Genomic DNA, 15,367 nt, shown 5'->3' with positions numbered 1-15,367 from the left:
ACCCTCTTTACCATAAGGAATGCCCCAGGCTAGATTTCTCCTATTCATCACCTGTGTGAACACTGCACATGTGTTGGACTATAAAGGCATCTGTGCAGTGTTCAGACAGGTGATGAATAGGAGAAATGCTGCCTGGGGCATTCCTAATGATTAGGAGGACGGAGAGGCGGTGCAAGCCTAGGGCATAGACACTCTAGCCCACGGAAAATTGACACAAAGCTACAAGTTTAAAAGTTGTTTTTTAGCACAATAACTGCATCACCTGCCGAACGGACCCCAGGACAGATCTTGGATTAAAAGCAGCTATCCGAAGGTACTAGTGGTTTGGGGGGGTCAGATTGTGGGTACAGAGTCGCTTTAAATAGGTAAGTATGTGTGCAAGGTAAAACAATACATCTGTGCAAAAACATATATATCATTACAGATATTAGCTAAAATCCATGTAGGTTCTGTCTGCATTAAAATCTGCATAGAAAATCTCTAATAATATTTATATAGCACCGACACATTCTGCAGCACTTTACAATTCTGGGGATACTTAACCAGACAATAACACACCAATTATTAAAACAAGGGCAGTGAGAGCCTGGCTCACCAGAGATTTCAATCTATTTGTATAAGAATGTATATCATTTGAAGAAGTTAACTACATATACAAGCCGTGACCACACTCCACTATCCACTTTGGAGAAGAACATTTGAACATACCCCGTTACATGGACGTCTCATGAGAGCATCTGGATTACACACAACAACAGATGGCTGGAAGATTACACCTTCCCCTTTTTCTGCAATCACTGCAGAATAATGTTGGACAGTCCCCGTCATTGTGTGGACCTTTGTGTTCCCAGATAATAAGTAGTTGTGTGAAATCTCTTGACTCCAAGCAGTAATGCGTCAAACAACTGTCCGGCTGTGAGATACAGCAGCCCTGTTAACACTGCCTTTGCTGGACTGTGCACTGCTGCTGACTTGCACTATGGTTATGCTTCAGTGGGATTATTCACGTTGGTAAAGCAATTGCCCTTGAATTTGAGGGATCATTGGTTCTGCCTAATCCCCCTCATAGTCCCAAATTTCCAGTGATCAGTTCCTTCAAGGAGGACTGTGTACCAAATTCTTGTTTAACCTACTGTGATCTTAAAGGATTATGGTACTCTGCCATACTGTGTCTATAGTCTGTAGACACTATACTCATATACCTACCCTGCTCCCTTCACCACACTGGGTCCTTACATGGCTGGATGCATTAGCACCCAGTGCTACCCAGAAGCAAGAGCTGTAAGATTGAATGTCCATATCCTTTATAGTTTATACCAGAAAAGGGGTTACTGCCAGGATCCTTGAGGATCTAAGTCATTTCTGGTGGTATAGGGCAAGGAAGTAGTTACACCATCACTGATGGTCTAAAGCAGTTAAGGGATTAAAGTCAGCATGCCTGGTAGGTCAGCGTAGAGGATGGTTAATGTTTCCATCCCTGGTGGTCTAGGGCAGTGGAAGGGCTAGTTGCATCTTAATGGATGAGGGAAAAGCAATGCCAATAACTTGGCCAATGCCAATAACCTGGTGGTCTGGGACAGAGAAGGGTTAATGGGCTGGTTTAAGACTGTAGTGCACTGTTCATAGAGGCTCAGGGAAAAGGTAGATATTACAGTCACACAGTCTTCTCTGGGTTCAGGCAGAGCATCTTATGAAAACTCAGTGTCAGAATTTTTTTTATACTTTAAGTGGCTGTAAAACAGAGTAGGTGGGCTAGCTGAGCTAATGAACCAAACTATACTGCCTGCCCCCTTTGTTACATCACCGACACATAAGGAGGGGGCAATTGCTTCTTGCCACTGGTGACCTTCACAGCTTAAGGCCTTATACACACCTTTTGTGAAGTTGTCCGTGATCATGGGCAATATTATAGCCCATAGCTTTTTATTGAGCTGTTCACACTCTGTTCTGCCCTGAAAGACTGGTTTTCTTCCTACCTCTCTAACCGCTCCTTCAGCGTATCCTTCTGGGGCTCTACTTCTTCTCCCTTACCTCTCTCTGTTGGGGTTCCCCAGGGATCAGTCCTGGGTCCCCTCCTCTTCTCCCTCTGTACAGCCCCCATCGGACAGACCATCAGCAGGTTTGGCCTGCAATACCACCCCTATGTCGATGACACCTAGTTATACATTTCTTCCCATGACATCACCCCTGCATTCCTGCAAAATATTAGTGACTGTCTATCTGCTCTCTCTAACACCATGACCTCTCTCTTTCTCAAACTTAAAGGGGTATTCCAGGGAAAATTGATAAATTGGTAATGGAAAGGGTTAACCAAGGTTAACCCTTTCCTAATATACTTACCTGTCCTTTATTGCTCCCCCAAGATGATCTGCGGTCCGGCCACGTGATCTTCCAGATTACGACTCGTGGATCCTCTTCTTCCGGTTCGGTGACGTCACCATACCCGGCCGGCGTGTGGCTCTCTGTCTTATTAGCGGCAGAGCACTGAACCCTGACTGGCTTGGTAGCGTGTAGCCAATCAGGGTTTAGTGTTCTGCCTCTCCACACACACCAGTTACATCTGCAGGGTCGGCGTCAGCACGTCATTGTGAGGGGTCCCTGTGGGGTGCCATCAGACATCACTCTGCAGGACACCCCTCCCCCCCCCCCCCCCCCGTGTCAGCGATGCCGACCTGAGTCCCGGGAGGGGAAGGGATACGGCGGGCGGCATCGCTGACACGGAGGGGGGGGGGAGGTCCTGCAGAGTGATGTCGGATGTCACACAACAGCACCCTGCAGGGACCCCTCACAGTGACCGGCCCCCCTCCCTGTGTTATCATTGTGATCCCCCCCGGCCCCCCTCCCTGTGTTATCATTGTGATCCCCCCGGCCCCCCTCCCTGTGTTATCATTGTGATCCCCCCGGCCCCCTCCCTGTGTTATCATTGTGATCCCCCCGGCCCCCCTCCCTGTGTTATCATTGTGATCCCCCCGGCCCCCCTCCCTGTGTAATCATTCATATACACAGATCACTCACCCCCGGTGTAAGCATGCTGCAGCGGCGCTGGACCCGATCTCGGCGCCTTTTTCAAGCAGCTATCCTCAGCTGACAGGCGCTGTGTGTGAGGCAGGAGAGATTTCTTCCTTGCTCTGTACACAGCGCCTGTCAGCTGAGGATAGCTGCTTGAAAAAGGCGCCGAGATCGTGTCCAGCGCCGCTGCAGCATGCTTACACCGGGGGTGAGTAATCTGTGTATATGAATGATTACACAGGGAGGGGGGCCGGGGGGATCACAATGATAACACAGGGAGGGGGGCCGGGGGGATCACAATGATAACACAGGGAGGGGGGCCGGGGGGATCACAATGATAACACAGGGAGGGGGGCCGGGGGGATCACAATGATAACACAGGGAGGGGGGCCGGGGGGATCACAATGATAACACAGGGAGGGGGGCCGGGGTGATCACAATGATTACTCAGGGAGGGGGGCCGGTCACTGTGAGGGGTCCCTGCAGGGTGCTGTTGTGTGACATCCGACATCACTCTGCAGGACCTCCCCCCCCCCTCCGTGTCAGCGATGCCGCCCGCCGTATCCCTTCCCCTCCCGGGACTCAGGTCGGCATCGCTGACACGGGGGGGGGGGGGGGGGAGGGGTGTCCTGCTGAGTGATGTCTGATGGCACCCCACAGGGACCCCTCACAATGACGTGCTGACGCCGACCCTGCAGATGTAACTGGTGTGTGTGGAGAGGCAGAACACTAAACCCTGATTGGCTACACGCTACCAAGCCAGTCAGGGTTCAGTGCTCTGCCGCTAATAAGACAGAGAGCCACACGCCGGCCGGGTATGGTGACGTCACCGAACCGGAAGAAGAGGATCCACGAGTCGTAAGCTGGAAGATCACGTGGCAGATCTCCTTGGGGGAGCAATAAAGGACAGGTAAGTATATTAGGAAAGGGTTAACCTTGGTTAACCCTTTCCATTACCAATTTATCAATTTTCCCTGGAATACCCCTTTAATCTCTCTAAAACTGAATTTCTCATATTCCCTCCCTCAAACAACAAACCTAAACCCGACATCTCCCTCTCAGTCTGTGGTACTAGCATAACTCCTGTGCATCAAGCTCGATGTCTGGGGGTTATGCTAGGCTCGGATCCATCCTTCACTCCCTATATCCAAGCTCTTGCATGCTCCTGTCACCTACATCTCAAAAACATTTCTAGAATCTGTCCATTTCTCAACACTGACACCGCTCAGACTCTGACTGTCGCCCTGATCCACTCCAGTCTTTACTACTGTAACTCCCTACTAATCGGTCTTCCTTTCTCTAAGCTCTCCCCTCTCCAGTCTATCCTGAACGCAGCAGCCAGACTCATCTTCTTATCCAGCCATTATACTGATGTCTCCCCCCTGTGCCAGTCACTGCACTGGTTACCTATTAAATACAGAATACAATTCAAACTCCTCACCCTCACCCATAAAGCTCTTCACAACTCTGCCCCTCCATACATCTCCTCGCTCATCTCCACTTACCATCCTTCCCGTGCTCTGTGTTCTGCTAATGACCTTACACTAACCTCTTCTATAATCAGAACTTCTCACTGCCGCCTCCAAGACTTCTCTTGTGCTGCACCAGTTCTCTGGAACTCCCTACCCAGACCAAAGAGCTCAGACTAATTTCCAACACCCCCAGTTTCAAGCGCGCCCTGAAGAATCATCTCTTCAGGTGCACTTATAACATTTCCTAATCTCGTCTCCCTCTCTGCTATCCCTCCTGCATCCTCTCTATATCCCCTTTGGTACCATCTACACTGTATTTGCTACCTGAGCTCAGAAAATGGCGTGTGACCCGCTCGCCCAATCACCTATAGGCACTTTGAGATTCTATGTACAATGACTGGAACATTGACAAATAAAGCCCTTGTTGCCTCTCGTCACCCCCAGTCATCCTAGTCAGTACGCTCTCGACAGCAGGTCTCTAATTCTGTATTTTAACATTTTAATTTATTTATTGTATAATTTAATATAAATATAACCTGTAATGTATTTATATATTTAAACAAGCGCTGGGGAATCTGTTGGCGCTATACAAATAAATATTATTATTATGTACAGAGTTTGGCTTCCAGCACTGAGCCTTTTACGTCAAGGTGGGGGAGGGAGGAGGAGCGTATGCTGGAGCTCAGCACAACCTCTTAATACCTTGATCTTAGAAGGAAAACATGATTTAATAACTTTTCCAACAGTCGACAGGCAACATTTGTTTCTGAGCTGCCCATGTCTGCAGCTTAGAGCGTGATAAAGAGAGGATAGATTGCCTTTAACCACTGATAAGCTTTTTCTTTAGTTTAACAACCGTATTGGTTGTGGAGTATCAGATGTAATTTTACTGCCTTAAAGCAGTGCATTTAGGGTCCCAGACATCTCTTCTTTAGGCTCAAGTAAAACTTGCGGAATTCCGTCAGCCTCTGTATCATACTAGGAGTCTATGGGAGGCTCGCGCACCTCCTCTCTCCGCACTGAACATGGACATGTCAATTCTTTAGCACAGAGAGAGGAGGCGCCCAAGCCTCCCAAAGACTCCCAGTCTTTTCTGACGGAATTCCGCGGCAGAAAATTCCACCTGATTTACTCCGTATGAACAGAGCCCTACAGTATGTGATAGTGGAGCCCTGGCCCTATTATTGTTACTGTTGGGATAGTGATGGGGGAGGGGATGTGCACTTCTCTACAACCTCCCATTGTGGATACCACAAAAACAAAATTGGTGCAGAAGGTACTGCCAGACAGAAGTCCCTGATTAACCTCAGACTATAAAAGTAAAGCTGCCTGCAGCTATCTTACCATTACCCAAGAGCTGCTTTAATCTGAGGATTATAAATAGCCTCCTCACTGGTGGGCACTTGGCTTGTATACCTGTACACGTGCCAGCCGATCACTTCAGCCACTGGGACAAAATTTTGTTGCAATCGGTAACAATTCTAAGCTGCGTGCTCAACCTGCAGGTAAATTAATGTCAAGCAAGGTGCCAGTTTTGTTTCAGTCTCCGCAGGCCACGAGTGACAGCAGTGGCTATGAATGCTGATATGTGGGTCACTCATCATACTGTTGTTTCCATACAAATTAATTGCCGTAGCCAGATATTTGGCAGTAAATTAAATCGCTCCATGCTGGTGTCAATCACTGCTCAAATGATGTGATTTTACGGTGCCCAGGAGCAGAATCTGAAAGTTTATTGGGATATTAAATGGGGGAGGGGATCCCTGAAGTGAGATGCTAATTCTGTTACATTGTGTAGAAGTAGAAGTAAACTGTGCAGCCGGTAAATATCCGAATTAAGGAAGGGAGGGAGTGAAGCGTCACTGTGAAAGGTACAAACAACAGTATATATTTTTATATTACCCTGACGCCGCAAAAAGAACACGCAGTGAGATATTTATAGCCAACGGCAGGGTCATCGTCCTCTCTCTCCAGGATATGGAAGACGACAGGAAGAATCTCATTCCATTTATCTTCCCTATTATATTAATATCAGAACTTGCATCTTCTGCTCTGTCTCGCAGCTCTGGAGAAGCACTTAGGGTCCTGCTATATCACATAGCGCACAGAGGTAGCTCGCTTTATCTCCCACCTTATCTCCTGTCTCCAGCATGACGATTAGATATATACATTGCAGCGAGGCCTGTTAACTAAATGATATGGCACACTATAGAAAAACAAATTTTTTTTTTACTGTAGAACTAGAAATTCCGGGAAATAGAAACCTATGTGTCCAACAGCACAGATAGCCTCCAGGGCTGCCACGACTTGTAGTTCCACTGCCCAATACTGATACCCACTGGTAGCACCTCTGTCCCTTTTTTGTGTGCATCTGAACATTAATCCTTAACCCTTCCCTGACAGGTTGTGAACAACTAGTGAAGTTTAACACTGCAGCATTCCCCAAAAACTGCATGGCTTCCTGCAGCATTGTGTCAACGCCTCAAGTCGCAACACTGTGAGAAGGTGTCCTTAATATCAACACAGGAGATACAGGAGAGCCCACACAATGATTCACAATAAGATTGTACAGTGTTAGTACAGTGATTCCTCAACTTACAATGGCCTCAAGATACAATATTTTCAACATACAATGGTTCTTTCTGAACCATAGTAACTTGAGACCAGACTCAACATACAATGCTATGGACAGTCAGGATCTGCAGCACATGTGAATACCTAAATGATCCACCAATGAAACTGGCCATTTTACTGGTAAAACCCCAGTATTATTGAAATGCATGCACTGGTTGGCGGTCTAGTAGTGATTCTCTAGAGTATTGTGTGATACTATGTCCTGTACTGCTCTTTACCTGGGCCAGGATGAGCTGCTCCTTTGGGCACCAGCTGAGGGCGGCTTCATTTTATATTTCGGGGACCCTGTCTGATCTGTTAAGGACTCTGAACATGCTCCTATCTTCTACTTAGAAATTAATTTGCAGTCTCCAGTCACTCTTTCTGACTGTTCTATGTAAGGACTTGCTTTATTATCTATTATATATTAATTATCTGCTTATTTTCCATTAAGGGTGCCTTCACACCTACCGGATCCGCAGCAGATCTTATGCTGCGGATTAGCAGCGAGATCCGCTGCGGATCCAGTCCCATTCATTTCTATAGAGCATATACTCGCAGCGGGATTGACATCCCGCTTTGAGTATGTGCTTTATCCCCCTGTTGCCGCAGCCCCGCCGCCTGTAGCCCCGCAGCCCCGCCGCCGAGATCATACATTACCTGCTCTGGAGACGCGGCTGCATGTCAGGCTCCCGGCTCCCATCGGTCCCGCTCAGCCAATCAGCACCACTCATTGGCTGAGAGGAACCGGAGCTGGGAGCCTGACATGCAGCCGCGTCGCCAGAGCAGGTAATGTATGATCTCGGCAGCAGGGCTGCAGGCAACGGGGTTGAAGCACATACTCAAAGCGCGATGTTAATCTCGCTGCGGATCCGGTAGGTGTGAAGGCACCCTAAATCTTATTTTTTTCTCTTTTTGGGACGACATATTAGTGGATTCAGAACCAATTACCAGTTTTCCATAGAATTTTGGTCTCAACATACAATATTTTCAACATACAATGGTCATCCTGGAACCAATTAATATTGTATGTTGAGGGACCACTGTATTGTAATAATAATCTGTTAGTACAGAAGAGTTTTTTAGTGCTTAAAACTTAACACACTTGTTTTTCCCTCCACAGTTGGAGTGCTAAACTGTACCTGACCCCCAGTAACATTGTCCTGCTGACGGCAATTGCCCTCATTGGAGTGTGTGTTTTCATCCTGGCAATAATTGGCATCCTGCACTGGCAAGAGAAGGTAATACACAATACACAAATTATCCTCTCAAAAGTGGAAGTATTTACATGTGTCAAGTTTGTAAAGTTTCTTTTCCTGTATTTTTTAACCCCTAGATGGCCCTCTACGTACAGTTACACCCTGGAAGTCTGTCACCAGACGACGCTGGGCGTAACTGTACGTCCTGGGTGTTTGTCCCGCTGTGAATCGTGCTCCGGACCGGATCACGCTTCATAGCAAGTGGGGGCCTGTTGCAGTAAGTAGCCCGGTCCTCACTGTTAATGACAGGCTTACAATAATAGACTGTTAAAGAGTCACTGTTATTACAACTTTCAAAATCTAAATCAACAGCAGAAATAAAACAAGTTTGCAACATACATTAATTTTTTTTATCACGCTGTAAAAGAAAAGCTATACTTGCCAGAAATCAAGGTTGAGTGTCCTGAAGGCAGATTTTCTGGTTGAAAAAAACAGACTAAACACAAGAAGTCTGACCAGTACAGAGTCACGGCTCAATGTGTCCATTAGTCACATGACTGCCTTCTCTCTGAGCGCTCAGATGACCTGGGATACACAGGACTTCCTGTTTTTTGAGAAAAAAAGTCAGAAAACAGGAAGTGACGTTTTTTCCATGATAACTAAAAAAAAATAATGAATGTAAATTGTAAACTTGCTGTAAACTCTACTTTTCATTTAGATTTTGAAAGTTATGACAGTGACACTTTAAAAAGAAACTAAATGGACACTGTCACTTTAAAATATCTTTGACATGTCAAAAGTTTTGATAGGATAGGTCTTCCTGCTTTACACGGTCCCCACTGCCATGTCTGAAGCACTCTCTGCCAGGCTGCTCAGTCAATCAATGGCTGAGATAAGACAGCTCCACTGGCTGACAGCGTAAGCAGGAGGCAGGGCAATAGACATTATTTCTGAAGAGGAAGGAGGAGGGAGTGGTAAGGCGAGCCAGAGTAGAGCACAAATGCTGAACCACAACTCCTCTTTGACTCTCTTGACTACAGTAGGAGAGTACAGTATGAGATTTCTCATAATCCACTCCACAGACAAATTAACAAAAGATACCATGATCATAAGGGGACTGTCAACTACAGCACACTGTCAGCACCTCAGGTAGGGCCCGGTGCTGACAGATTTCCTTTAATCCCTATGAGTAACATTGATTAAAGTCGAGGAGTGAATAAGTTGATTTGGTGCACTGGGGGGTGGGACTACTGCACCCAGTGCACCGATCCGCCCTGGTCGGCCCGCTATGCTGATATTCATTAGGAGATGTGGACTTTGCCTGGGAAGTCCCCTCCCCGGGGCACCAAAATGACTTATTAGCCCAAGAATTAAACTTCTAATATCATAGAAATGGTGCAAAGTATGAAGGTAAGAAACTTATCTTCATCCTAAGCGCCATGTGTGCTACAGGGAGATAGCAGGAGGTGAGATACTTCTGATGTGCTTTTTCTGATGTTTTCCTTTAATTCTGGTGTGAGAACTGCAGTGGCAGGTTAAAAAAAACTACACTGTGTGATTGCAGCCTTATAAGCTGTGATACAGATAATGGTCCTGCAGCTTATGGGGGAGGAAGTAGAAAAGGCTCCTTGTAGATACCGCTGATGGCATTTTTAATTCAGAAACCTTAAAAAAAAATCCAGTGAACCAGAAAATCTGTTAGTGCGACACTGAGTGTACGGAGCATTATAGATTTGTAGCGTTTTCTTATTTGTAGTAGTGCTGAGCTGTCTTTTTTTTTCTTCCATTTCTATTCTTAGTGATTTTAGCCTATGGCTGCCTCACACTTACGATGATGGAAATTAGGGCAGATAAGCACGAGACTACAGGTCTGCCATAGACTAAAATACCTAGATGATGTGACTGATCTGACGCTATTTTAGTAGTATAATCAGGCTGCTAGGAATTAGGGCATGCTTACCAAGATCATTTCATATTGCCCTTTTTCCCCCTAATTTCAAACACATTGCATCAGTTATTATGGGTTAATTTAAATGGACTAAATTGTTTTTGTAGATATATTTATTTATTTTTTTAAGCCAAAGCAAGGAGTGGATTGAATGTATGAATAGTTCCTAGATATGTTCTCTCCTTTTACAATCCATTCATACATTAAACCTGTGTGTGTGTGTGTGTGTGTGTGTGTGTGTGTGTGTGTGTGTGTGTTTCCAACCCCAGGGGGTTACTTAAGATTAGCTTACTTGTGCCTAAAAGTGCAGAACCTAGGCAGGCCATCTCTGTAAGGTTGTTTTTCCATCCAGGCATATTGGGTGTGGGGATACACAAGCATATGCCAGTCATTGAAGTTGACGTTCAGCACCCTAGGAGTCTTGTGCATGACTGCTATGCTAATTAATAGTTAATTAATTAACTCACTTTGGTGGTTTGCAATGTTGCTTTTAGCAACTATATGAATCAACAAGCACTTGCATTTGTCCGCACGCGACACAAACTTATAGTGACATTTTAAGAAAAATCTAGCTTGCCCTGGAAGCCATATACTGTATGTTATATTGTGTGCACAAAACCATACTAAGCTATTTGCAATCCTTTAGGAATGAAAATCGCCATAGAAATGAGCAGTAGAGGTTCCTCTAAATACATATTTAAGTGTAAGGCTGTGAATGCACAAGCAGCGTGCAGCGGCGAGGCCAGGGCTTGTTAGCAGCTAATGACTTGTTTGATCATAAGGAAGAGAACATTTTTGGATCATTAATACAGAATTATATCCGTTATAAACCGGACCACATTAGCGAATGATAAAGAGCAAAGGCTTTGGGATCTGCCAGCTCAACACTAACATCTCACTAATAGTCTCCTCAAGCATCTCGGACATTTTACAGGCTAACTTGCCCCTCCCCCTCTTCTCTGTTTCAGAAAGCAGATGACCGGGAGAAGCGACAAGAGGCTCATCGCTTCCATTTTGATGCAATGTGATCCGAATAAACTCATTGGATACTGACGCCACATTTATCCTGACAGATGACAGGGAAATGATGTATATGTATATAGTACATTCCTTTTAATTTATTGAACACTGATGATTTAATGGGCATCCGGTAAACCCAACACAAGGGTGTCTGGTGCCATTGTACATTCTGTCCTGTGGTGTATAATTTATTGGAAGGGATTGTGTCACTTAAATGTCTGGGGATTATGTATGTGATTACAAGCTGTGTGGGGGTAATTTATAAAACCATTGCTGTCACCCCTGGCAACTAGTCTAGTACTTTGCCTCCTTTTGTAGCGTTTATTTGCAGGATAGGAGCTGAAACCTGTTTAGTTGCTTTGGGTTGCAGCACTGGTCTTCATGTTTATGCATGACTCCCATCATCTGTTATAGAATTTCGAAGGGTTATGGCTGTCATTTTTCTATTATTTTGCAAGTTTGCACAAGACTGACAGAAAATAAAGTGGATTTTTTTATGCTGTTAATGTTGGAAACAGGTGGGGAAGTGTTTTGTGGGATATGATAATTAGCCCTTACTGGAAAAGCTTTGTTTTTATAGATGATCTGTTCTCACAGCGATACAAATGCAACTTGCTAGAAACTAATGGCAATATGGAGGTATGTGGCACCTTGTACCTCATGTATCAAAACATTGCCCAGAGCCACCAACTACAACCCAGGCTTCAATGTTCCACTGCAGTTGTTGATGACATATATAGAGGTGGCAATGATGGCCACTGTGCCTCATACAGTCATAACAGCCAATCAGATTGTAACTTAGGGTGCGTTTACACAGAAAGATTTATCTGACAGATTTTGGAAGCCAAAGCCAGGAATGGATTTGAAAAGAGGATAGATTCTAGTCTTTCCTATATGACCTGATCCCTGTTCATAGTCTGTTCCTGGTTTTGGCTTCAAAGATCTGTCAGATAAATCTGTCTGTGTAAATGGACCCATACATTTCCCAGTTTGCCTTAGGAAAGCTGTAACTTGATTGGTGATTCTGATCTGATTTCTTGTTTGTGGTCAGATTCAGCAATTGCATTTATGCTGCTTGTTGCATTGGTGCGCCAGGCTGTAATCTTAGTTGATTTCCATTTGGTTAATGAAGGATTTGCCAAATTGATGTGTATATTGTTGTTATCATGATTGATTGTAGATGTTAAACATATGCAGATTTTTTTTTTAAGAATCCCCCCTGGAAATAAAGGAGAACACCGTCCCATTGTACAGAGCTAAAATTCTGTGTTACTGTATACTACAGCTTAGCTGTAATTTATAATGCTGTTACAAGCCACAAATTATGTCAAGCATTGATCTCCAATCTGTGGCTTTTCACCTGTTGCTAAACAGCTGGAGAGTGACAGATTGGGCAGCATTGATTAAGAAGGGCTCCAACAATATTAACACCTATGTATTGCCCTGTAGGCTTCTAGTATGTTCTATAAGGTTGTTATACTGCGTTGCCTTACCTGCATACTAATGAATGCCAGTACAGACTAGAGCTTGTTATTTCCAGGGAGACTTTTCTGCTTTGTTCTGTTATTGCCATTAGTATGAATGATGCTGCCAAACATTACATTCCAGTATCTTGTCCCGTGAACTGATAAATTGACGTCTCAAAATCCGGTTCATGTGTTCCTAACTGATCATTGATTAAACAAGCTGTGACGTTTCAGATTCTGTGTCCTATATTCTCAGCACTATCTGCTAGAGCATTCTTACTAACAGTACTTCCACTGCTCACAAGAAAAATGGGTGACCTTACTGTACTGACAATACTGCAGTTTTATAATAGTATACGCAGCAATAGATATAATGCATTAGACATCTGGATTACATAGGAGCATTTATGTCCTGCATGCTTAAAAATGATCTCTATAAAGTAGTTGTTGACTAGAGGTTAAGCACAGATTTTCAAACCTAGATGCCTGCTTGTGAAGAACTGCACTGCAACGGCACCTACCCCTCCCACCAGAGAACCTTGGCAGATGTCTTATACTAATAGATAACTTGGACCCATTCGCGGGGATAAGTGGCCGATACCTATTTGGAGGCTTTGACATCTTTTATCTTTGGACCATAAGCACTGTGACAAAAGATCACCATTTACTTGTAAAGACATGCATAGTACAGGACTTAAAATAAACAAAGCGTCCACCTTTTAACTTCATTAGGGTTTTAGATCCATCATTCTGTGCCTCTTAATTTCTTGATATAGTTTTATCTCAGCAGAGCCTTCTGACACAGAGCTCCAAAGCCACTGCATGGACACTTAAAGTGTCACTGTCATATTTAAAAAAAAAAAAAAAAAAAAACAGTAGTATAAACGATTTTAAGAAACTCTGTAATAGGTTTTATTAGGCAAAAAAAGCCTCTTTCTGTACTCAAAAAGCAATTTGCCAGCCTCCCCCCCCCCCCCTCACTACTTACCTGTGCATTATCAGGCAAATTCGTCTTCAATACAGAGAAGCAAGTGAAGACTTCTGCTGTGTCCATTATATCCTATACAGGGGGGAGGGGGGGGAGTGAGATTAGTGAGCAGGAAGAGGAGACATGAAGGTCAGCTGCTTGTAGACTGTCTGGGCATCTAAAACACTGGATTCAGAGGTCATCTAGGAACTTGCTGAGAGAAGATTGCAGGGTGTTGTGCTGTCCAGGACTACTCCATGCTCACTCACTCCTTTCAGCCCTCCCCTCTCCATAGAGCATAATGGACACAGAAATCCTGCATCTTCTGAAGTCAGCGGGGAGCTAGAATAACAGCTTTTTCAGTACAGAAGGAAACTCTTTTGGTAAATAAAACCTATTTCTTAAAATTTCTTGTACTATAGATATTTGTTTTCAGAAAAATGATCCTGAAATGACAGTTACACTTTAAAGTGTCACTGTCTTTATAACTTTCAAAATCTAAACTGATAGTAGATGATGTTGTTATCATGTTGTAAAACAGAGCTGAACTTACCAGAAATCCAGGTCCAGTCTTCTGAAGGCAGTGTTTTAGTCTTTTGCTGGTTTTGAAAAAAAAAAAAACACTAAACACAGAAAGTCCTGTGTTTCCTAGGTCATCTGCGCTTACAGAGAAGTCATGTGATTGACAGACACAGTGAGCACTGACACGCCGTACTGGCCAAACTTAATGTGTCTAGTCTATCCTTTTTTTATTTTATTCAACCAGCACAAGACTTCAGGAGACTGGACCTGGATTTCTGGTAAGTATAGCTTTGTTTTAAAGCATGAAAAGTAAAAAAAAAATACATATATGTATATGTGTGTGTGTAAATTGCAAACTTCCTTTATATAGAACTGCTGATCTAGATCTTGAAAGTTATAATGACAGTGACATTTTAAATGGCAACATTATGGCTGACTGCAGCCCAGCACTAGAGGAAGCCTACTGTGAGCTATATGATTATCGATGGGTGGTTTTGTATAAACAGCGTGCAGTAAGCTTCCTCGAGTGTTGTCTACAGGCAGTCAGAGTGTTACTCTTAGAACCCTAATATCTATTTCAGGAAATTCCTGTGTCAGTAAAACACTGGCCAATGTAAAGGTATTATTAAATAAACAATATGGTGATAATTGGTGGGCATTTACTTTAAAGCGAATGTACCATCAGGTACATCGCTGTTCTCTTTTTCTTACCTTAAAGGGGAACTTACCTATCTATACCAGTTTTGAAACTACCAAAAATCCATTTGTTTTGGATTTGTTTTGTTTGTTCTGTTTTGTGTTTCTGTATTTCCTGGTTGAGCAGATGTACACAGTACTACAGGTTCCAGAATGCAATGCTTTCCCTCAGCTGTTCCATCACAGTCCCCCACCCTGCCCATTCCCCGCCCAAAGCTGTTGCAGAACATCTAGGCTGTGTTCATTGTGTTACTGAATTATTTGCAGTACTTTATAATTTCATTGTGGTCCCACCCACACAGCACGCTCTATTCTCTACCTGTAACACCACACAGCAAACTCTATTCTCTACCTGTAACACCACACAACACGCTGTATTCTCTACCTGTAATTCTGATATTGTAATAAAGCAAATAATTTTTTTTATTAATTTTTTTCTTTTCATCTCCACGCAC

The 15,367-nt window shown here is 44.1% G+C and overlaps 1 protein-coding gene across 2 annotated transcripts in view; it reads left to right on the top strand.

Moving 5' to 3' along the window:
• The window catches only part of ITFG1 (integrin alpha FG-GAP repeat containing 1), a 162,938-nt gene extending 149,978 nt beyond the window's left edge, over positions 1–12,960 (top strand). For both annotated transcript variants that reach the window (XM_069966251.1, XM_069966249.1), the window contains 2 exons: positions 8,218–8,335; positions 11,210–12,960. In XM_069966251.1, the coding sequence (XP_069822352.1) occupies positions 8,218–8,335; positions 11,210–11,269 (178 nt within the window). In that variant the 3' untranslated portion in view covers positions 11,270–12,960. The remainder of the gene's footprint in view (positions 1–8,217; positions 8,336–11,209) is intronic.
• Positions 12,961–15,367: the final 2,407 nt, after the last annotated feature.

Source organism: Dendropsophus ebraccatus, chromosome 4, assembly GCF_027789765.1.
Source record: "Dendropsophus ebraccatus isolate aDenEbr1 chromosome 4, aDenEbr1.pat, whole genome shotgun sequence".
Taxonomy (NCBI): domain Eukaryota; kingdom Metazoa; phylum Chordata; class Amphibia; order Anura; family Hylidae; genus Dendropsophus; species Dendropsophus ebraccatus.
This window is presented reverse-complemented; position numbering and strand designations above follow the sequence as displayed.